The 22,599-nt window shown below is 59.2% G+C and overlaps 4 protein-coding genes across 5 annotated transcripts; 2 read left to right on the plus strand and 2 right to left on the minus strand.

The window, feature by feature from the left end:
• Positions 1-7,464: 7,464 nt before the first annotated feature.
• On the plus strand, positions 7,465-9,697 carry GP1BA (glycoprotein Ib platelet subunit alpha). Its single transcript, XM_053447806.1, is given in 10 exon segments — positions 7,465-7,746; positions 7,748-7,797; positions 7,800-7,820; positions 7,823-7,907; positions 7,909-8,072; positions 8,075-8,710; positions 8,713-8,961; positions 8,964-9,381; positions 9,383-9,432; positions 9,435-9,697. Coding segments are annotated over 10 exon segments (1,983 nt in total). The 5' UTR covers positions 7,465-7,609; the 3' UTR covers positions 9,608-9,697.
• Positions 9,698-11,645: 1,948 nt separating this feature from the next.
• Positions 11,646-14,362, minus strand: SLC25A11 (solute carrier family 25 member 11). The gene is given in 11 exon segments (XM_047707188.1): positions 11,646-12,268; positions 12,377-12,428; positions 12,508-12,607; positions 12,687-12,777; positions 12,867-12,883; positions 12,886-12,927; positions 12,930-12,955; positions 13,135-13,186; positions 13,189-13,336; positions 13,419-13,575; positions 14,125-14,362. Coding segments are annotated over 11 exon segments (936 nt in total). The 5' UTR covers positions 14,220-14,362; the 3' UTR covers positions 11,646-12,112.
• A 148-nt stretch (positions 14,363-14,510) lies between these two features.
• Positions 14,511-19,000, plus strand: RNF167 (ring finger protein 167). Of its 2 annotated transcripts, XM_047707182.1 has the most exons (10): positions 14,511-14,674; positions 14,807-15,302; positions 15,382-15,462; positions 16,581-16,706; positions 16,813-16,900; positions 17,092-17,182; positions 17,397-17,502; positions 17,629-17,722; positions 18,296-18,376; positions 18,481-19,000. In XM_047707182.1, the coding sequence occupies exons 3-10, from the start codon at positions 15,403-15,405 to the stop codon at positions 18,780-18,782; spliced, it is 948 nt and encodes a 315-aa protein (XP_047563138.1). In that variant the 5' UTR covers positions 14,511-14,674; positions 14,807-15,302; positions 15,382-15,402; the 3' UTR covers positions 18,783-19,000. The 2 variants fall into 2 exon arrangements, with proteins under 2 accessions (XP_047563138.1, XP_047563139.1); XM_047707183.1 differs by lacking the exon at positions 16,581-16,706.
• Positions 19,001-19,492: 492 nt separating this feature from the next.
• On the minus strand, positions 19,493-22,264 carry PFN1 (profilin 1). The gene is made up of 3 exons (XM_047707187.1): positions 21,969-22,264; positions 20,440-20,632; positions 19,493-19,832 (listed from the first exon to the last, which is right to left on the minus strand). Exons 1-3 carry the CDS (start codon positions 22,098-22,100, stop codon positions 19,735-19,737), a joined length of 423 nt encoding a protein of 140 aa, XP_047563143.1. The 5' UTR covers positions 22,101-22,264; the 3' UTR covers positions 19,493-19,734.
• Positions 22,265-22,599: the final 335 nt, after the last annotated feature.

The raw sequence follows: 22,599 nt of genomic DNA on the forward strand, positions 1-22,599 counted from the left end.
GCCCTGCGTCGGGCTCTCTGCTCAGTGGACAGCCTGCTTCTTCCTCTGCCTGCTACTCCATCTGCTTGTGCTCTCTCTCTGACAAATAAATAAACTCTTTAAAAAAAAAAAAAAGAACTTGGAAAATCGCCCCTCTATTCCTGACAAATATCACAGACCAAAGAGTGAGCCTAGATTTCCACCCTCCCCGGGCTCGTTATGAGGGGCCCCAACATCCCTGCTGGGGCGGGGGGCTCGGGGTGAGGCAGCCGGTGACCACAGGGGAGCCTGGGTTTCCATCCAGGCTGTCGCGAGGCACCCCTTCCCCTCCCCGCTGCGGGGCCTCAGTGGAGGCAAGGCGGGTCGGGACTGGTACTCATCTTTGCACTTAGAAGGCCACAGGGAGTGCCTGGGGAGCTGGGACCCCCCCACTCTCACCCCAGCAGGTGCCAACAGAACCTGAGGGGGGACTTGAACCTCTAACTCTGCCTGGCAGTGCCTCTCCTCGCCAGAGCGGTGTCAGGAAAAGTCAGCTGGAGCAGAAAGGTTTTAGACCCAGACTCTCATAAAATAACACAAAAATGGCCGTGTTTCCATTAAAAATACGTATATATCATTTCTCATGCCAAGACCTGCAAAGACCTCAACATGAATGGCAGAGACAACCAGTCGCTGCCAACAGGCGCAGGGCGGAGGTGTGAGGGTTCTGGAGAAGATCTTAAAGCAGCCAGACCAAAATGCTCGAACGAGACGTTATGGACGTGCTTGAAGCAGATGCAGACCTGACTTCTGCAAAGGCATGGAAGGTCCGCAGACGAGCCAGAGGGAGACTGTGCAGCTGACAGGCAGGACAGTTGACATTAAAGCTCAGGGCAGGGGCCCTGCAACACAATGGAGGGAACAGAGAAATGAATCAGGGCACCAGAAGATACAGCTATGGAAATCACCCATTCCGAACAACAGAGAGAAAACAGACTTCAGAAAGGTGGGGTTTGGAGGCCCCTGGGCGACTCCATTGGTTACGCGTCCAGCTCTGGATTTCAGCTCAGGTCGTGATCTCAGGGTCGTTGAGATTGAGCCCCACATCAGGTTCCTCGCTCAGTGCAGAGTCTGCTGGAGATTCTCACTCTCTCTACCCTTCCCCCTCCTCGTGCTCACTCTCGCTAATAAATAAGTACAATAAATCTTAAAAAACAAAAAAAGGAATAACCCAAAGATAGACTCCCCAAAATAAACACGGAATGACCCTACGACCAGCAATTGCACTTCTGGGCATTTCCCCAGGGAAACGAAGACGGATGCTCACACAAAAATCTATACGCTGATGTTTAAGGCAGATTTATTTGTAACAGCCGACTACTGGAACCTTCCGGGGGTGAATGGTTACGCCGCACTCCGTTCACACAGTGGACTACCGCCCAGCCACAAGAAGAAATGCGCTACCGCTGGGTGCTCCGAACCACAGAAACGTGCTGGGTGGAGAAAAGCCAAGTCCCCAAGGTCATACACTGCACGATTCCCACATGACAAGACTGCAGAACCGAGGGACAGAGCAGCGGGTGTCAGGGGAAGGAAGGGAGCTGAGTGTGGGTGTAAAGGGGCCACAGGAGGGACCCTTATGGTGAGAACAATGTCCATCTCCAGGTTGTGATATGGTCCTGTGGGTTTGCAAGACGTTGCCAACGGGGGAAACTGGATGGAGGGGCATGCAGGAGCCCTCCCTGTCTCATTTCCTACAACTGCACATGAACCTACAATGGCCTCAAAGAAACGCTAAGTGTTTGAAAAGCTACCTGAGATTTTAAAAATTCCTTTGCATGCAACTCTACTTTAAAAAAATGGAAAATATAATTTTTACCTCTTTTTTTTAAGATTTTATTTATTTATTGGACAGAGATCCAATAGATCCAAAGAGATCACAAGTAGGCAGAAAGGCAGGCAGAGAGAGGGAAGGGGGAAGCAGGCTCCCTGCTGAGCAGAGAGCCCAATGGGGGACTCGATCCCAGGACCTTGGGACCACGACCTGAGCAAAAGGCAGAGGCTTTAACCCACTGAGCCACCCAGGCACCCCTAATTTTTACCTCTTAAAGCTCATTATGTTGCAAGTAAATATCCCAATACCAACTTTTTTTTTTTTTAAGAAATAAGCAGATTTTTGGCTCACAGAATGTCACAATTAGTTCAGTACAACATCTTTGTGATACCAATGGTTTTTTTCCCACTTTTTTTTTTTTTAATGCCTTTCCTGACATTAGCTTCATCCTAAGACCACATCCCCTTGGGATCACAAGCCCGTCCAGGGTTACATATCTCCTGTCCACATCTAGAGAAAGCATGCCTTCTCCAACCCTCCCACAGAAGTCACGGGCCCCCTTATGAAAGGTACCTGCTTGCCTTCTGTTTCCGTGCCTGGACCAGTCTCACCTGACCACGGGATGCTCTGAACTGCTTCTGTCAGGCTCCTGGCTTGGGCCCTGGGGCCTGGCTAAGGTCCGCTTTTGCAGGGGGAATAGAATCATTCCCACCAAGAACCCTAAGATGGAGGCAGAGTGATTTTTCAAGAGATAAAAAAGAAATCTGAGTGGACCTTGAGTAGGTAGGCCTCCAGCTAATGTCTCCTGCACAAGCTCTTTAAAAATGAACCACAGGGGCACCTGGGTGGCTCAGTGGGTTAAAGCCTCTGCCTTCGGCTCAGGTCATGATTCCAGGGTCCTGGGATCGAGTCCCACATTGGGCTCTCCACTCAGCAGGGAGCCTGCTTCCCTTCCTCTCTCTCTGCCTGCCTCTCTGCCTGCTTGTGATCTCTGTCTGTCAAATAAATAAATAAAATCTTTTTAAAAATAAATAAATAAATAAAAAATAAAAATGAACCACAGCCAGAACACTAAATTGGATTCTTTGGCTGAGATCACCTCTGCCTAACTTAGTGTGACAGAGACTAGGTGGGAAGAAGCAGGACTCACTGGGCACAGGTGAGTGCGGACAGTCCAGAACGGCTCAGGGATCAGGCGGCAATGGGGCCTCAGTAGGAGGAACCGCTCTATGCTTTTCCTGAGCACTTTGCTGAAATGAATGCTGCTCAGTTCTATTTTCTCTTGCCTGTCGCCACACTCACCATTTGAAATCCTAGGACGAGAACAGTCGTCCATGATTAGGTTACAGCCAGGAGCTAAACTCGGGTGGTGACAGAAAGTAAGCAGTGGAAGGAGCTTCCGAAAGACATTTGGGTTTCCAAAGTGGGAGGGCAAGGTGCCTGCTTCTCTACTCCTGTCAAGTCTGTGCTCCTCTAGGGAGAGGCGACCTCCCAAAATGAAACTGGGGTCCTCTTATCCAAGAGGAATGGATGCTGAATTAAAAGAATTACACATATTCCCCTTAGGTATTACGTGATAAAGTACGTTAAATGGATCAAAGAATTATTCAGATGAAAAGTATTGGGGCGCCTGGGTGGCTCAGTTGGTTAAGCAACTGCCTTCGGCTCAGGTCATGATCCTGGAGTTCCGGGATCGAGGCCCACATCCAGCTCCCTGCCAAGCAGGGAGCCTGCTTCTCCCTCTGACCTCTTCCCTCTCATGCTCTCTTTCTCTCTCATTCTCTCTCTCCAAGTAAATAATAAAATCTTAAAAAAAAAGTATGAATTAAGTGGATTTTCCTGAAAAGCAAGAAAGACTGAAAATAAGGGAACTAAGATTTCAACTCAAGAAGGTAGGAAGAGAACATGAAAATAAGCTCAAAACATGAAGAATTATTAAAAGTGGAAGCAGACATTCATCATCAAACAGAAAAAAAGCCAGCAATTGTCTAGTAAAACTAATCAATCTGGTTCTTTGACTAGTCCAATAAAAGAGACTAATCTTTGGCAAGTCCAGTGAGGGGAAAAAGAGGAGGTGGGAGAGGGAGAGAGAGAAAAGACAAGGGCTCATAAGCGCAAAATGGATATTTTAACAAATGATAAGAGTAAACATATTCAAACCTGCCAAATAAATTTGAATAGCCACATGCAAGATATTCTATGAGAAACTACCAACTACCAACACTGACTCAAGAAACCTCGAAAGACCAAAAATCATAGAAATTGGAAAGGTAGTCCAGAAGCTATCCCCCAAATGGCATCCAGTCCAGATGGTTTTATAGGTGAATTCCACCAACCCTGCATTGAATGGAAAATCCCTGTGATCTCTAACTTTTCCAGACAATATAAAATTTTCCAACTTAATTATTAAAGCCAGCATAACTCTGGTAACAAAGCGAAACAAACAAACAGAAAAAGACAAAGCCCCTCAAAAGAAATCTATGAGCCACTTCTATTTTCTTTTTTTTTTAAGATTTTATTTATTTATTTGACAGAGAGAGAGAGAGAGAGAGATCACAAGTAGGCAGAGAGGCAGGCAGAGAGAGAGGAGGAAGCAGGCTCCCTGCTGAGCAGAGAGCCCGATGCGGGTCTCGATCCCAGGACCCTGGGATCATGACCTGAGCTGAAGGCAGAGGCTTTAACCCACTGAGCCACCCAGGCACCCAAGCCACTTCTATTTTCTAAGTTAGATGGAAAAACCTCTAAGTAAAGTGTGAGCAAACCAACCTAGTATTGAAAGAATAATTCCCGGGGCACCTGGGGGGGGGGGGGGCTCAGTCATTAAGCTTCTGCCTTTGGCTCAGGTCATGATCTCCTGGGATCAATCCCTGCATCGGGCTCCCTGCTCGGCAGGAAGCCTGCTTCTCCCTCTCCCCCTGCTGGTGCTCTCTTTGGCTGTCTCTCTCACTCTCTATCAAATAAATAAAATCTTAAAAAAAAAAATTCCTATTGGCCAAGTAGTGTTCATTCCAAGCATTCAAAGATGCAAAATTAGGGAGCCACTGGGTGGCTCAGTGGGTAAAGCCTCTGCCTTCAGCTCAGGTCATAATCTCAGGGTCCTGGGATCGAGCCCCACATCAGGCTCTCTGCTCAGTGGGAAGTCTGCTTCCCTCTCTCTCTGCCTGCCTCTCTACCTACTTGTGATCTCTGTCTGTCAAACAAAGAAAATCTTTTTTTAAAAAAGGCGAAATTAGAAAAAAAAAATTCAGACGTTGCCGTGTGAGGAATGTCAAACACAGATCACGCAGATCACATCAGTAGGTTCCAAACCAGAGGAATCCCTTTTCTGCGTCTGCAGAAGCCTTCAATTTAGCAATGTTTGGAGCAGCCAAATCGGGCTCCTATACAGAAGCTAAGTCACCAGACTTGGTTTCCCAGACTTCCTTGCAAACCGGGTCACAGGCGTATGATTAATCTGAGTGACACCCAGACTTTGAACGGGAGCTGGCCCCACAAAGGAGGAGGGGGGGGTCCGGGATCCCCTCTGCGCAGGGAGGTTGTGGTGACACGGAGTCTCCACGGCTCAAGCAGTGTGGGCTTCGGGGACCTGGTCTTGGAGCAGGAGCAGGGTTCTGCTCACCTGACTGGTTCTGCCACTTCTGCTCCGGGCTCCGCAGTTCCCAGTCTGGTTCTCTGGCCCTTACTGGGAAGTCTGGTGAATGCTGAACAAATAAATTCCTTTTCATCCTAAACTTGCCAGGACATTCTCTATTGCCTACAAGGAGAAACCCTAATACCAGTATATCAACAATCAGCACCCCTAAGGCCTCTCTCCACAGCCTCTCCCTATACTTCCTGATGCTCGCATCCTCGTGTCACCCGCGTTCTCAAGGACTTCTTGTGGTCGGCAAAGTATATAAATGTCAAGTGTTTGGAGTAACTTACATTTGGTTCAAGTGTCCCCAGTGGGGAAGTGAGCAGACAGTGGCAGACTCACGTGGTTGTATGATGTCCCTTCCAGGGGACAGGAGGGGGGACATTTTAATCATTGGAAGGGGTGATGGACCAACAGACACGGTGGCTGATTTGCTGAAACAGGGCACCTCACTTGGTCTCGGGAAGTTTGGTTCTGTTTTCGTCATCTCTACATCCAACGTGGGGCTCGAACTCATGACCCCAAGATCAAGAGTCACATGCTCTACCGACTGAGCCGGCCGGCCAGGTGCCACGGTGCTGGGCGGTCTTAAAAGACTTTCCAGGTAAGTACAGGTTGGGGACAAGGTGTGGAAGGGGTGAGAAGACAGTCCAGGCACAGGAAAGAAAGAAAGAAAAGAGTCTCCCGGAGTGAAAGGTGGAGTGGAGCGCTAAGAGACGGGGCTGGACATGTGGGCAAGGGTCAGATCACACAGGACCTCGGAGGCCATGTCAGGGAGGCCCTGTAGGCAGTTCTGGAAGACCACTCCGGTCGGGGATGGGGAGAAGGGAGGTCAGGGCGTCAGGAGACCAGCTGGGAGAATGTTGCTGTGAAGCCGGAGAGAAGAGCTGGTGTCCCAGACTTGGCATGGAGGCAGCGGGGACGGAAAGAAGCGGATTTGGGAGAGATCAGGAGGTAAAACCAGAAGGACTTGGTGGCAGGTTGGATGGGGGGTGAAGAAGGGAAGGGGCAAGGATGACCATCAGGGATTCTATTTGTACTGCCTGAGTGGCTGAGTGCCGGGGGGGTGACTGTGCTGTTCACCGGGTCGGACAACACGGGTGGATCAACTATTTGGAGAGATGATGAGCTTAGCTTTGAACATGTTGTTTCAATGCTCTTGGGACATCCAGGGAATCCAAAAGGCAGAGGGACCTGGGTGTTTGGGTCTCCGAGAGGGGTCTGGGTCAGAGCAGAGGTGAGCCACTGGGGCGGGTGTATGGGGTTGACAGGCAGGAATGAACGAGGGCAATGTTGAGTGTTCGTGGAGCACAAGAAAAGGAGAGAGCCAAAGACCAAGCTCGGGGGGGAGCCTGGCTTTCCACGAAGGACAGAGGAAGGGGAATCTACAGAGACTGAGAAAGGCCAGAGAAGTCAGCGGGAAATGAGTGGCGTGAGTGCCAAGGTTGGAGAGGCCGTGGGTATGCAGTGCAGAAAGTAAGATCATAATGGGCAGTGCCCGGCAGCTACAGAGGGGTGGGGAGCGCTGGTGACCTCGACCACAGTGGAGCCAGTGGGTTGGGGGGACCCCGTGCTAGAGAGGGGGAAGGTGGAGGGCGGTCAGGGTTAAAATTGGCAACTGTGAAGGGGAAGCAAGTGGCAGCCAGAGACTGGGCTCAGGGGTAGTTGGAGGAGTCCACTCCCAATCCATCCCGTGGAGAGGGGAAGTGGGAGAAAGAGAGCCACAGGGAGGGCTGGGGACGGTTGTGGAAGGAGGTGATAAGGGCCTGTGTCCGGGAGGGCCACTGTTCCCGGGTCACAGGAGGGAGTCCCTATCGGGCCAGCATTTCCTCCCCATGCCCATCCCCTTCCTGCCCCTGCCTAGGCTCTCCGTGGAGCTGGAAGAGAGCAGGGCAGAGTAACACCCTGTGAGCAGCTCTGTGCCCTCGGAGGTCCTTCTGCCTGCCTGTAAGCTTGAGTTGGGGCCGGGGGTCGAGGCCGCTGAGGCACAGATAAGAATCTAGAACGTGGGGCCGTGGGGCTAGCAGTTTAGGCTTCGGTGGGCAAGGGTGGAGAGGGCAGTGGGGGAGGACAGGAGCTGGAGTTGGGTTTCTGGTGGGTGCACTGCAGCAGGGGCTTGAAGCTGGGGGAATGATGTCCAGCGCCCACAAGGTGCCCACTCTGTCCCCCCCACCCCAGTCCCCATGCCTCTCCTCTGCTGCTGCTCCTGCTGCCCACACCTGTCGTACCCCCAGGAGGTCTGCGAGGTCTCCCAGGTGACCACCCTGATGGAAGTGAACTGTGACAACAGGGGCCTGAAGGTGCTGCCCTCGGATCTGCCGGGACACGGCCATCCTCCACCTGAGCGCGAACCCCCTGGGCGCCTTCTCCACGCATCCGTGCAGTCTCTGACCCGCTGGCGCGGCTGTACCTGCGTCAGAGCCAGCTAACCAGCCTGCAGCTGGAGGGGACGCTGCCTCGGCTGGAGAGATGGTCGTGTCCCCAATAAGCTGAAGAGCCTGCCCTTGCTGGGACAGGCACTGCCAGCCCTCACCATCCTGGACGTCTCTTTCAATGAGCTGACCTCGCTGTCTCCCGACTCTGAGCGGCCTGGTGGGCTCCGTGAGCTCTACCTGCAAGGCAACAAGCTCAAGACTGTGCCCCCGGGCTCCTGCGGCCCGTGCCCCAGCTGGAGAAGCTCAGCCTGGCCGACAACAAGCTGAATGAGCTGCCCCTGGGGCTCCTGGACGGGTTGGGGACCCTGGACACCCTCTACCTCCAAGGGAACTGGCTGCGCTCCGTACCCAAGGGCTTCTTTAGGAATGACTTCCTGTCTTTCACTTTTCTCCACAACAACCCCTGGTCCTGTGACTGTGAGATCCTCTATTTTGCTCGCTGGCTGGACAGAAACTCCGACAAAGTCTACTTGTTCAAGGAGGGTGAAGACACCAAGGCCATGACTCCCGACGTGGCGAGCGTGCGATGCGTCAACTTGGCCAACACGCCCGTCTACACCTACCCAGGGAAGGGCTGCCCCAGTCTTGGGGATGAGGATGACCTAAGCTACGATGACTACGATAACGAGGAAGAGGTGGGAAAGGTCTCTGCCACGCGGGCTGTGGTCAAGTTCTCCACAAACACCAGAGCCCACACAACCCAGTGGGCCCCGCCGCACTCAGCATCCGCGGCTCCCCCACACCGCCACGTGCCCCATCCGCCTTCCACCCTCGCGTCTGTGAAGAACCAGAGCCTGTTCCCCACTGTGCCAGAGCCCAGGATGCCCACTGCGCCCCACCCCCCACCCCCACCCCCCTGAAGCCCACCATGTCCCACCCCACACCCTCCACCATGCCCCAGCCCATGACCTCGACCACCCCAGGGCTCATCACGACTTCTACCACGCCCCCGACCGCCCCAGAGCCTACCACGACCTCCACCATGGCCCCCACCACCCCAGAGCCCCCCATCACAATTCCGACCACCCCAGGGCTCAGCACAACTTCTACCACACCCCCGACTGCCCCAGAGCCTACCACGACCTCCACCATGGCCCCCACCCCCCCCAGCCCCCCATCACAATTCCAACCACCCCAGGGCTCAGCACAACTTCTACCACGCCCCCGACCGCCCCAGATCCCACTACCCCCACCACCACCCCAGAGCCCATGACGACTCTAATTCTCTCTGAACTGACCACATTTTTTGAGATCCCAAAATTAACCTCACTCCCTACCATCTTGGGATACCCGATAAGCCCCTCATCTGTCCACCTCCCAGGGGCCCACGAGGGGGTTCGAGGGAATCTGGAAAGCTCCAGAAACGACCCTTTGCTCAACTCTGACTTCTGCTGTCTCCTCCCCCTGGCCTTCTATGTGCTGGGTCTCCTCTGGCTTCTGTTTGCCTCTGTGGTCCTCATCGCGCTGCTGGCCTGGGCCAGGTGTGCAGAGTCACGGGGCCCGGCCACGGCCACACACACCACATCTGGAGCTTCAGAAGGGAAAGCAAGTGACCATGCCCCGGGCCTGGCTGCTTTCTTTCAAGGGTCCCTCCCTACTTTCCGCTCCAGCCTCTTCCTGTGGGTACGGGCTAATGGCCGCGTGGGGCCTCTGCGGGCAGGACGACGGCCCTCGGCCCTTAGTCTGGGTCGGGGTCAGGACCTGCTGGGCACAGTGGGCACTAGGTACGCAGGCCACAGTCTCTGAGGGTGAGCGGTTTGGGGACCTGCAGAGGCTGTGATGGCTTTTCTCCTCAGATCTAGGTGGGGGTGGGTGGGCAAGAGTATGGGGTCGGGGCGGGGGAGGACTTCGTCACTTTTCCTTTACCAGAAAACCTCCTCTTCACAGCACACGCACAACCTCGGCGCGACAGCAGGGGTGGAGAGGAGCAGGTGGGTCACAGAACAAAGCTCCCGGGTTCCGGGACCACTAGGTCATTACCGTCACCTGGGGGAAGTTTGAGGAAAAAGCAAAGAGAACAAGAGTGGGATTCTCGCACACATACATGGGAGGGAACTGGGAAAGTGCCGCACGAGACGGGGGCCCTGATAGTCCCTGGGGAGCACAAACATGGTGGTTTCCTTTTCTTTCCCCCTGTGGGCATTTCCTAGTTTCCACCCTTGTATGGATTTGCAGAATAAAAAAATTACCAAAAAACCCGTGTTTCCTCCGGAGACCAGAGTGCCCAGGGGGGCTATCAGTTGCACGACTGACCCCCACCTGCCCCCGCCGGAGTTGGCTCCCTCACCCACAAAAGCGCACCTGCGGCCTGGGGTGTTCCCTCTTCCTGGGGGGCCAACCACCAGGCCACCACGAGCACTAGTTCCAGCTCTACACCCTAAGTCTTCCTGGAGCGGCCACTCCTGAGGCCCACCGGCCCCCTGGCACCCAGGAGCCAGGTGGGCACCCGCCCCACGCCTGCCTGCACCTGCCCAGCTCAGCGCCCAGTGCGTGTGCCTGGTGGCCTGCGCCCCACACCAGATCCTACGACCACTGAAGCGCCCCGGCCAGGCATCCTGCTCACACAATGGAAACCCACTCCTCTCCCGCTGCCCACCATCCGCCATTTTCCCTCACTACACAGAGTGGGCTGTCTTTCCTGCCCAAACCAAGGCTGGCCCCATTCTCTGGGGCCCAGAGAACAGGAGAGCTGAGCCTTCCCAGCTTAAGACCCCCCACCTCTCTGGATGGCACGAACCTGAAAACCTACCCACATCTGTCCTGCTTGGAAGCCTCCCGTGGGCACAGCACAAACCACAGCTCAGCCAACTGACTTCTTACAGCAGGTGCTTCTACGGCCGTGCTCCCAGGGCTGCAAGCTTCGAGATCACCCACTCCCTGCACTGCCTCCCACCCCAGGGGTACCCTCCGAGACTTCACTCTCTAGTCGGGCAAGTGTGCCACCCCATCCGTCTCACCGCCACCAGCAACGCTCTCTCCTCCAGCCAGGCTGGGGCCCCCAAGTTACCCTGCCGCGGTCCACTCTCCACTCTCTCCCCCACTGCCCCTGGGCCATCTTCCCTCTGGACTTAGAACCTCTTAAGGACAAGGCCTAGGCTCCTGGTGTCTTAGAGTGGCTACTGTGGCCCAGGCCGACAGCGTCCAGAGGTAGATAAGAGAATGGCAGACACGGGAGGTCCCAGCCGGGGCGCTGGGCTCCTCCTCTCCTCCTCCTGAGGCGGCTCTGCCAAGGGGACAGCTCCCACCTGCCGCCTGCCTGTCCCCTGGCCTGGCTCAGACGACTTCGGGCCTCACGCTGCCCAGCCCTCCTTCCAGTTGACCTTGCTGTGCCCTCTGTGCCCCACGAGAGTTTTGGGCTCCTCGAGGCAGGGCCTGGGAAGCACACATCAGTCTCCGTGGGGTGGAGCTCAGATCAAGTCTCTGGCCAACGCCCCCCCGCGCCCCAGATTCCCACAAGCCTCCTGGCCCTGGGCGTCTGCCCCCACAGCTCAGCCTGCTCCCTCCTCTGCCTGAGTCACCAGGCCGCGGAGGCTTTCCTGGGGATCCCGTGAGATGAGCCTTGCCTCTGAGCGAGTGGCCGGGAAGCAACACGCAGGGACTGCGTCTCGGCTGTCCTTACCTGTCGGCTGCCGCTTCTGCCGCCACACCAAAACCGACTGACCTGGCAAGTGTGTAAAATGGGCAAGTGCCTTCTCTTTAAAGCTCCAGCTGCTGTGTTCCAGGGGCCTCCGCCTCTTTGTCCAGCTGCCTCCCCTCCCTCCACCACAACTATCCAGATCTGGGGTGATGTCATCAATCCAATTTATTGATCACGTCCTCAGTGAGGTGGAGGAGGATCACGTCCTCCCGCTGCAGACCTTCTGGCCATCCTGACAGCTTCTGCCGCCTCCTGTTCCCTCAGCCCTGCCTTGGTTCACCCACCGAGAAGGGGGAATCTTCTGCTGTCCTACATGCCCCAAAACTAACGCCCAAGAGGAGACCAGAAAGCTCGAGGCAGCTTCCCAGCTCCCCCAACCGCCGACGCACAGCGAGGGGCAGAGAGGTCATGAGGATCCAGACAAGCAAGGCAGGGGGACGCAGGAGTAGGACAGACCAGAGTCCTTTGCCGCAGAGGAGAGAACCACACTGTGGAGGGCAAATAAATAGAGGGGCCCAGGGCAGTAGAGTCCAGGCCCCCAGGGGCACACTGACTGCGGGAGCAGCAGGAGAGCGGGAGCCCTGGCACCCCGGGCCCCTGGCCCCTGGCCCGCCTCAGCCACTGAGAAAGACACGCTTGTAGGCCTTGTTCATCTGCTCCAGGAAGATGAAGGTGAGAACGGTGTGTGGGCCCAGGCGGGCGTAGTACGGCGTGAAGCCCTTCCAGAGGCTGAAGAAGCCCTCGTAGCGGACAACCTTCACCAACACATCCTGCATAGGTGGGCAGGTCGTCAGGGCTAGGACCTGGCTTCCAAGGCCGTGGCCGGCTTCCCCAGCACCCTCCCTGCCCTCCCAGAGCCCCGAGCCCCACTGCCTCACCAGCCCGTTCTTGTACTCTGGCTTCCCGTCAATCATTCTCATGTTCTGGATCCTGCAGGAGAGGCAGGGGCGTGAGAGACACACAGAGCGGGGCCTCCCGTCTGCCTCCGGGAGCAGGCCCGCGCACTCACCGGGTCTTGACGATGTCCACGGGCATGGAGGCAGCCGTGGTGACCAAGCCGCTGATCATGCTGGCGCAGAAGTGGCAGAGAATGTTGTCAGAGAAGTAGCCTGGGGGAGGCAAAGCAGGGGCGGCGGTCAGCGCGGAGCCGGCCGGGCCAGGCTGGGGTGCCCCCGCTCCGGGGCTCACCTGAGTCCAGTAAGAACTGCTTGGACTGGGAGTAGGAGGCGAGCTGGGCCGCGTTGACCACAACAGCACGAGCCATGGTAGGGATGCATCCCTGTGCGGGGGTGGGATGGGGAGGTGTGGTGTCAGAGACAGCCAAGAGCTGCCCCCTGCTCCCCCAAAGTCTCCGGCCCCTTCACTCACCCTCCATAGCGTGGGGACCCCTCCTCTCGGGCGATTCGGATCAGAGCATTAAACACGTTTTGTAGCCACGGCGCTGGTCAGGAGGAAGCCTGGTGAGAAGGCAGGGAGAGGCCAAGCTCAGGATAGCCCACCCTGCCCCACAGGAGCAAAGAAAGGGGGGCCAGAACACGGGCGTCACTGCTCCGCTCCAGACCAGAGATAAGGAATCAGTACACTGACCCTGGATCCCAGAGAACGGAGCTGGTGCAGACTCAGACCTGGAACTCACCGGCCATCGGCGGTCATGCGGATAAGAGCCACCTCGGCAGGTGTGCCCACGAGGCACCCGTCGCGCCTGCCGTCATGCCGATCAGGGCCTTTAGCAGAAAGCCAGGCGGCGTGCCATCCGCCCCAGTCAGGCGCTCAAACAGCACCGTGTAGATGCCGAGGCGGGTGGTGGTGTAGGTGGCCTGGCGCAGCAGGCCAGCCGACCAGCCTGGGGAGTGAAGAGGTCAGGGCATCAGGCCAGGGTCTGGAGCTGCCAAGCCGCCCCTCTCCCACCAGCACTCCCCCGTACCCAGTGTAAATGCCCCTCAGCCCCTCCGCCCTCAGGATGCTGGTGAGGGCGTGGAAGCTGGTCTTGTACTCCCGAGTCTTGGCTCCCTCCCCGCTCAGCTGCATCCGATTCTTCACCAGGTCCAGCGGCTGCACAAACACCGTCGCTCCCATCCTGGAGGAAGACAAAAGCAGAGTCCAGGGCCTGCTGGAACCTGGCAATGAGGGCCACCAAGCTCCAGGCCCGCCCCGTGATTAAGTAGGTGTCCAAAAATCTGGTGGTTATGTGTGTATGTGTCCGCCTGTGCCAAGAGCCACGGGTCTGAAAAGTCCAGTGGCGGGAGGCATGCAACGGCAAGTGCTCCACTCGCTCCACGGGGTCAGGCATGATCTGGAGCAGCCTGCAGCCCACCCCAGAGAGGAGGTGGGCGCTCGTGACCTGGGAATTCACGCAGCCCAACAGGAGCCGGGTAAGGATCTGGAGCCCCACAGGACCTGGGAGAGCCGGACACCGGTCTGGGAAGCTCAAGTGGCCCGACGGGCCGTGCAAGGAGCCTGCACGCAGCCCAGCAGGAGCCTCGCAACGGGAGAAAAGGTCCTGGCAGCCCACCAAGGACCTCGGCGTACGCCTGGGACCGCGCTGGCCCCGTGCCGACCCGGGTGCCCGCCACCGACCCGCAGCCGTCCCTTCCTCCTCCCTCCCGACGCCGGGGCCTGAGCTTACCCGGCCAGGCCCCCAAACAGGAACTTGACGGACTTAGGGGACGTGCGGGGCTTCGCGTCTACCCCGCCGGCCCCGGGACTCGCCGTGGCCGCCATCGCCGCTCAGGAGCCCTCGGCTCCGGGTTCTGTGCGCGAGCGGCCCCACTCGCGCCCAAGGTGACACCGCGCGCGCAACAGGGCCGAGGGCGCGCGCACGCCCCTCCGGCTCTCCGGGCCGGCCCCAGCTGGAAACCGGCGCAGGCGCAGGCGCGCGGCGCAAAGGCCGCCGGGAGCAAGTCGGAGCCGGAGGCGGGGCTTCGAGAAGGTGTTTGCGGGAAGGGGTGTGGCTGGTTTAGGAAGCCAGAGTCCAGACATACTTTTCGCTGAATTGGACTCGCGGGAAAACAGGGTCAGGAGATCTCGCGAGACAGAATGAGCTAGGGAAGCCGGCGGGAGCGGGGCTCTCTCGCGATAGGAGCAGCAGGCGTTCCCCGGCGGGAGGGACAGCGTGGGGAGGACTCTCGCGAGACCCGAGGTACCGCAGCCGCGGCGGCGGCCGGAGAGGGCGAAAGGTTTGTTAAATCGGACAGCTCCCAGGTCCCGGGCGTGGGGGGGGAAGGACTGATCGTTCTCTGGAGTGCGGCGCTCGCTGCATCTGCAGATGCACTCCCTCAGCCTGACCTTCCTTCGAACGGCCCTTTTAGGACCGGAAGTCCTTCCTCTCGAGCGCCCAGGGCTGGAGGCCGCTGGACTCCTTCCCGGAAGCCCTTCCCCGGCCGCGAGGACGCCGGCGCACCTGCCCGGAAGTCCCGCCTCCGGAGCGCCCCCGCCCCGCCCGAAGTTTTCCTGTCACCTGTGCCTGCCGCCGTCCCCGTTCCCGGTCTTGTCCCTGTACCCGCGAGCGGCGCATTGAGTGCCTCCCGCCCCGCCGCGCTGACCGGGCTGGGCACCGCACGCCCGCACTCGGGGCCCTTCCCCCGCGCCCCCATGTAGCTGGGAAGCGGGGCCTGGGGGTGGTCGGACCCCCGGGATCCTGAGGGAGGGGTGGAGGGCGCAGAGCCCCGCTTCTGCTCTTGCTACGGGGCGCGGCCTGCCCGGCCTCTCGCGCCGCTGCCATGCGCCCTGCGGCCTTCCCCGCTTCCTGTGGTGGTGGCCGCCGTGCTGTGGGGGGCGGCCCCGGCGCGGGGGCTCATCCGAGCGGTGAGTGGAGGGCCGGGGGCGGGGCGGGGGCGGGGCCGCGGCGCCGCGGCGCGGGGGAACACGACTCTCTCCCCCGCAGACCTCGGACCACAACGCCAGCATGGACTTCGCGGACCTTCCCGCTCTCTTCGGGGCCAGCCTGAGTCAGGAGGGCCTGCAGGTGAGGGACCCCCTAAGATCTCTCTCTCCCGGGGAGGGGCTTGCGGAGCCTCGCCCCTGCGGAGGCTGGAGCCCGTCCGGGGTGGGTCCAGAGCCTGGAGGAGGCGGAAGAGAGTCCCCCGCGGGCGCCCTGGAGGGGCGTGGAGGGGGACGAGGGCGACGGCGGGGCAGAGCGCTGCTCCCAGCGGGGTCTTAGGACGTCGCGCAACTCAGTGACTTCCCCGCGGCTTGATTTGCTTTCCTGGGAATGGGGCGAGAGGCGTTTTCTCAGGGTTTGGGGGAAGTCCGGTCCCGTAAGCAGTGCTGACCTGCTTCATCGTGAGGACAGCCGGCCGGCGAGCACGCCCCGGCCCGGCGTCCGTGCGCTGGTTCGTTAGGTGGTGGTGGATCACCGAGCGCGGAGAAGAGAGGACACGTGTACGTGTCGGAACCTTGGGTCGTGTCGGCTCTGGCTCACAGCTCATGAGCTGGGTAGTATCCCCTGTGGCAGGCAGGATGGAGGTTCTCGGAGTTGCGCGGGAAGGGAGAGGCTTTGGTAGGCAGGAGGTGGCAGGACAAGTAAGTTACGCTCGGGTTAGAGCTGAGCGTGGCAAGACTCTCTCCAGCGGATGGCTGGTGGCCTGTAGGGCAGCTGGCCCTGCAAGTTCTGACCCGCTCATTCCAGACGGGCTGCTTTCAGTGCCGTTCCTGGGGGAGGCTGGAACTAACTCAGGGAGTCAGTCTGGGTCCCGGGCTTAGCACAAGTGGCTCCATTTGGGGCCTCTGGCCGTTTTCTTAGCAGAGGGGACTGTGTTTTGTGGGAGTGTGCTGGAGACGGGGGTGGGACCCAGACGAGTGCAAACTTGGTTTATAATCTGAGAATCTGAAAGGCAGAATCTGAATTAGCTTCGAGCTGGGGTAGAAGCTCCCCCGGGACAGGGAGAGGGATGGTGGGAGGTCTGGCCAAGGGGAGTCGTGTGATGTCCTTGCCTCTTAGGGAGGCAGATTTCTGACTCAAGTAGGATGCTCCGGGGTGAGGAAGTGAGGGACGGCGCATGCGCAGCAAGGGGCAGCCAGTCTGCTTGGTGGGGCCCGTGGGGCGGTGAATCCAACTTTTGTTTGCTTCTCTTCCTTCCCCAGGGCTTCCTTGTGGAGGCTCAGCCGGCCAATGCCTGCAGCCTCATTGCCCCTCCGCCCCCAGCCCCGGTCAACGGGTCAGTCTTTATCGCACTGCTTCGAAGATTCGACTGCAACTTTGACCTCAAGGTTGCTGAATGCGCAGTGGGAGCTGGGAGCTGAGGGTGACAGAGGTACCCGGCACGAAGGGAGGCAAGGGCCACGATGGCCCCTTACTCCCTGCCTTGTCCCCCAGGTCCTGAATGCTCAGAAGGCGGGGTATGGCGCAGCAGTGGTGCATAACGTGGGCTCCAACGAGCTTCTGAACATGGTGTGGAACAGCGGTGAGGTTGCGGCACCTGGGCGAGCTGGGTTTTCGCTAGAGCTCAGGCTGAGATGTGGGTGGTGTGTGGCCGCCGGCTTGGGAGAACAGTCCGTCCTTGGGGCAGGGTGGAGCAGGAGAGCCAAGCGCCAGGGTTAGCGCTGCAGCGGAGCGGAGGGCTGGGTTCGCAGAGTCGTGCACTGATCCCCGCAGAGGAAATCCAGCAGCAGATCTGGATCCCGTCTGTGTTTATTGGGGAGAGGAGCTCCGAGTACCTGCGTGCCCTCTTTGTCTACGAGAAGGGGTAGGACGCGTCCCTCCTTCCCCCTCTGTCTTCAGCCCTTCTGTGCCCACCTGGAGCCCACGCCTCCGTGCCCTGGCCATTCAGCCTCCAGTCCTTGTCACGGTGCCTCGAGACTTTCCTCCCTCCTCCGTCCTCGTCCGTGGGCCCCATCCAGCGTGTTAACTTTGTCTCTTTACCTTTCCTGCTCCTCTGATCCTGGCCTTCTTTTTCCCAGGGCTCGGGTGCTTCTGGTCCCAGACAACAGCTTCCCTCTGGGCTATTACCTCATCCCCTTCACAGGCATCGTGGGCCTGCTGGTTCTGGCCATGGGAGCGGTAATGGTGAGTAGCTTGGGGTGGGGGACAGACGGCAAGAGCTGCAGCCTTTAAAGCCAGACTGGGTCTGTGCGTGGGAGGTTGGGGAGGGGGGTGGTACTGGATTTGCCCTGTTTTGTTCCCCTTCCCCAGGTAGTCCGTTGTATCCAGCACCGGAAGCGCCTCCAGCGGAATCGACTGACAAAAGAGCAGCTCAGGCAGATCCCTACCCATGACTATCGGAAGGGTGAGGAAGGGTGAGGGGCTCGGGCGGAGGTGGGGGCCTTTCCCACGGCTCACCTGGTGCCGAAGGAGCTGGAGCTCGGGAGACAAGGGGCAGGGATGGCAGGTGTCAGCCTAGGATGCCGGCTTTCTCTTTCTTCACCCGCATGCGCGGTGAGGTTGGGACAGTAGAGCAGGAGGTGGAAGGCACAGGTGGGTAAATGCAAGAGTTGGGGGGAGAGATGGAGGACGGCCCTTGCCGGGAAGGGAGCTAAGAGCAGACAGACGGAAGCAGTGGGGAGGAGTTGGTGTGAGAAGGAAGAAACAGGTAAGGAGGGGTTGGGTCTCCAGGCCCTGGAGCCTCCAGTGCCCATATAAGGCTAAGCAGAAGCCCTGCCCCCCCCCACTTCCGCCCCTCCACTCCCTACCTCCCCACCCGTACACCTCCCCCCACAGAAACCCACTTCCCTAACCCCAGATTCTTCGGGTCCTACTGTGGCCAGGGAGGGTATCTGGAGGGTTCAGCGGCACCACTCCCAGAGTTCTCGGGGGCCTTGGTCCAGGATGGCTCAGAGATAGGACTTTCTTCCTGCCCCAGGAGACCAGTATGATGTGTGTGCCATCTGCCTGGATGAGTATGAGGACGGGGACAAGCTGAGAGTGCTCCCCTGTGCTCACGGTGAGGCCCTCCCCTCCCAGCCCCGCCCTGAGCCTCCCCAGAGCCTCTCCAGCCCTGCGGACAGCAGGTGCCTCACCCCCCCCACCCCCTGCCCCATCTCTCAGCCTACCACAGCCGCTGCGTGGACCCCTGGCTCACCCAGACCCGGAAGACCTGTCCCATCTGCAAGCAGCCTGTGCACCGCGGTCCGGGGGACGAAGACGAGGACGAGACTCAGGGGCAAGAGGGTGATGAGGAAGGGGAGCTGAGGGACCACCCTGCCTCAGAGCGGACCCCACTTCTGGGCCCCAGCCCCACGCCACCTGCCTCCTTTGGCTCCCTAGCTCCAGCCTCTCCTGTTCTGCCAGGATCTTTGACAGATCCCCCACCCGCACCCCCTTCCTCTTCAGCTGCCATCCTGGTCTAATAGTCCCCTGACACCCCCCCACACACCCCTCCCATGACCTATTTGCACAGCCCCTCATCCTCGCTCATTTTTCTGTGTTGAGGGATGGGGGGCATTTCCACCCCAGGTTTCTCCCTCCCTCAACCCCATCCTTTTGAGGGGGTTGGGTCTGGAGAGGGACTGGGTCTTCACTTACTGAGTCAATAAAGTTTTGGGTCAATAAAGTTTTTGTGAACTAAGGAAGGGTGAGATCATTCTCACACACATGCACTCCTTTTGGGGAATCGACCCCCCCGCTTTTTTTTCCCCATAAGGGGCAGAGGTGTGCTGAGAGAAGAACCTGTAGCTATGGGGACAGCCCCAGCAGGCGATTACTGTGACTCAGAGAGGGGGAGCCCCACCCACATGGGGATGACTCAACCGGCCCTGCCTTGCCCGCAGGCCTAAACCCATTCTCTGGTCTGGAAGACTCTCCCATTATCTACCAATTCAGCTAGTACCTGAGGACTTAGGACTCGGAAATGCCACGAGTAAGGGCTGGCCCACCCGGGCAGGTGGACCCAGGCCGGTGCTTACCCCAGGGCAGGACCTGAGGAAGCCCAAGTTCCTAGATCCTCTCGTGCCCTCAACCCTCTTCTAAGCCGAAGGGTCACAGGCACCATCCTGACACCCAGGCCAAACCACACAGCACCTTGTTAGTAGAATCTTTTTTATTCAGAAAAAAAAAAACCCAAAAAAAAAACAAAAAACAAAAAAACAAAAAACAAAAAAAAGTTTTCCAACCACACACAGGAGGGATTTGGGTAGGGGGAGGTGTCTGTCCATCCAGCCCCAGCCCCCAGCCCATGTGGTTTTGGCAGCAATAAGGGGTGTGGGGTAATGGCCCAAAAAATAAAAATGGTGTATGTGTGTGTCTGGGAAGGAGAGGGGTGCAAAAGCCGTGGAGAGTGGTGGGGGGCAGGGACGGACGAGGTCAGTACTGGGAACGCCGCAGGTGGGAGGCCATTTCATAACATTTCTTGTTGATCATACCACCGTGGACACCTTCTTTGCCCATCAGCAGGACTAGCGCTGGAGGAAAGAGAAAGGAGGCTGGGACCCAGGTGTCACAATTCCACCCCCTGCCAGCTGTTGAGCAGCTGTCCAGCCCTGGGGCTGTAACCCAACCGCCTCTCTCCCAGCAGCCCCCCCCCCCAACCACAGGCAGGCTGTCAGTCACTCTGAAACAATAGGGCTTTTCAAGAGGGGGAAATCAAGCTTGGAGCTGGAGAGGGCTCCGCTAAAATTCAGGGGCCAAGGCTGGCAGGTTGGTGACTGGGACTCAGGCTAGAAATAACCCGGTGGAGCCTGCCATGCCACATCTTAACAAAAGAGTTCAAAAGATAGAGCTAAATGCCAACTTCTGGCCACCCTGTCTACCTCTCCCAAGAAAATAGGGTTTTCTCTCTGAAAAGATTCAGGGGCAGGAAGGAACTTAAGAGGTAATACAGTTCAACTTCTTTACATTTCAAGAGGAGGAACTGAGAACTGGAGGAACCATCCAGAGTCCTGGCTGGTTCAGTCAGGCTGGTGTGATCCCCTCATACTGGGGAGCCGCACAGAAGAAGAACCCAAAGACCAACAGGAGGTACAGGAGGGATCCCAGAGCTGGGAGAAGGTTAAGAAACCAGACACTCACTCTTGGCAGTCATGGTGACAGTGATGTTGAAAGTGGGGGCTCCACCGGTGCTCTTGGTACGAAGGTCCATGGTGAACTCCCCATCCTGCAGCAGTGAGTCCCGGATAACAGAACATTTCTGGCCCCCAAGTGTCAGCCCGTTCACGAAAAAACTTGACCGGTCTTTGCCAACCAGGACACCAACCTCGGCTGGCTGGAAGGGGAAAGGGGCAGCCATCAGGTTAGTACAGCGAGGTTCCCACCGGCTTCAAGGATCCACCCACCCTCCACATCTCCCCCCAGAAGAGCTCTATGTCCCCTGCTCTGTGCACATCTCCGGGATTTGAGAACCTCTAGAGGGGACCTGCTGAGCGACGGGGCAAACCTAGGAAATGCTTACAGAAAGAGACAACACGTTCCTCTGGACACCTCGATCTCACTTAATAGGAAAAGCAAACCCAAGAAATAAAGGGAGCCAAAAGCCAGGGAGCAGAGTGGCCCGGGCATGGAATGGGGAGCCTTTGGATGCACACCACTCTCCTTCAGGAAAAGCAGAAGCGAAGAGGGGAAGGGAGGGGGCGGGCGAAGCAGGAGAAGCAACTTTGCCCTTATTTGGTCAAAGGTTCTGCAGGAGTTGCTAGGGGCCCGGACGCCTGGGTCTCCTGGTGACTTAGGGTCTGGGTCCAGGTAGCGGTGCCCCGAAAGGAGGAAGCAGATCCCCGGGGGCTTTCCGGGGAAACTGGAAAACTTGGGAATGGGGCGCGGGGCCAGAGGCGGCCACCCCGCAACCAGGTCCAGACACCCCAGGGAGCCTCTCCCCCTCCCCCTAACTCCCCAAACCCCCACATCCGGTCCCCTCCCGCCCGGAAATCCCCTTCCCCCCCTCCCGAACTTCCGCTCCCCCTCCCCACTTCCGGGCAGCGCGGACAGGGAGGTGGTGATGGGGCCGGCAGCCCTCATCCCTCATTCCTTCACTCGCGCGGCCTCCAACTTCTCACAAAGTTACCCCGCCGCGGGCCCCGCCGCATGGCGGGAAGGGCGGGCGCGGGGACTTACGGGACGGGCCTCCCGGACGCGGGGCGCACAGCCGACCCCGGGGGCGTGGGGCGGCCTCGCCCTCTCTCAGGGAGCCGGGAGCGCGGGGAGCCCCGGGCGAGAGCGGCGGCCTCCCGCGGCCCGCACCGGGGAACAAATGGTGGTGGGGCTCGAGCCGGCCGCCGGAAGCGGGGCCGGGGGTCCCCCCAACGCCGCCCGATGCCCGCGCCCGCCCCGCCCTGGCCGAGGCGGAAGTGGGCCTCCGCACCGGGCGGCGCGCCCCTCCCCGCCCTGTGCCCCGGATGTAACGCCCCGTCGCGGGGAGCGGGAGCGATCGGCGCCGCCGCCCCGGGGCGCGGGTCTCGGGGCCGCGGGGGGCCCGCTCACGTGCGGCCGCCATCGGCGCCGCCTCCAGGGCGAGGACCCGGTCGCGGCCCGCGCCCGCCCCCACCCGGGTCCCTCCCTCTCCGCGTCCGCGCCGGCCGGTGGCCCGGGGCGCGCGGGCCTCGCACTACCGTGATGTTGACGAAGGTCTTCCCGGGGACGGCGGCCCAGACGGAGGGCGAGTCCTTATAGCCCACGATGGCCGCGTCCTGACAGGTCCCGTCCGCCATGAGGTTGTCGATGTAGGCGTTCCACCCGGCCATGGCGCTGCTGCGGGGGCTGCTCTCGGCGCTGCTGCTGGGGCGGCGGGCTGGGCTCGGAGGCCTCGGGCTGGCGGGCAGGGGGAGGCGGAGAGCTCGGGGCGCGCGCTGCCGTCCGGACCGCGGCTCCGCTCGGCTGTGCAGCAGCCCTCGCACCGCCACTTCCTGCTCCCCCCCCCCCCCCGGATTTTTATTTGCAAAGGGCGGGGGGCGGGGCCTGCTCCCCGTTCCCTCCCTCCCTCCCCCCCGCCAGCCCAGAGACCGAACTTTGCAAAGGCGATTTAAAAAATCCCTCCCCCTATTGCAAAATTTGCAGAGTTGGGTGGAAAGCCCTGTGAAAGGATGGGGGGCGGCGACGGCGGGGGCACTTAGGGTCAGGGCTCGCCCCGCTTCGCCCCGAAAATCCGTGAGACGCCGGTGTCGGGGAAGGCGGCGAGCCCGAGGCGGGCAGGGAAATGAAGGGAAGGCGAATCGGCGAGCCGCGAGCCGCGCCGGTGGAGGC

This window comes from Lutra lutra, chromosome 16, assembly GCF_902655055.1.
Source record: "Lutra lutra chromosome 16, mLutLut1.2, whole genome shotgun sequence".
In the NCBI taxonomy this organism is placed as follows: domain Eukaryota; kingdom Metazoa; phylum Chordata; class Mammalia; order Carnivora; family Mustelidae; genus Lutra; species Lutra lutra.

Excerpts from the sequence above, each read along its gene's own strand:
- RNF167 (XM_047707182.1), top strand. The coding sequence starts at position 15,403 with ATGGACTTCGCGGACCTTCCCGCTCTCTTCGGGGCCAGCCTGAGTCAG. Across the intron at positions 15,463-16,580 it reads TGAGTCAGGAGGGCCTGCAG|GGCTTCCTTGTGGAGGCTCA; the intron begins GTGAGGGACCCC and ends TTCCTTCCCCAG. Across the intron at positions 16,901-17,091 it reads GAACATGGTGTGGAACAGCG|AGGAAATCCAGCAGCAGATC; the intron begins GTGAGGTTGCGG and ends TGATCCCCGCAG.
- PFN1 (XM_047707187.1), bottom strand. The coding sequence starts at position 22,100 with ATGGCCGGGTGGAACGCCTACATCGACAACCTCATGGCGGACGGGACC. Across the intron at positions 20,633-21,968 it reads AGACCTTCGTCAACATCACG|CCAGCCGAGGTTGGTGTCCT; the intron begins GTAGTGCGAGGC and ends TTCCCCTTCCAG. Across the intron at positions 19,833-20,439 it reads TGTCACCATGACTGCCAAGA|CGCTAGTCCTGCTGATGGGC; the intron begins GTGAGTGTCTGG and ends TCTTTCCTCCAG.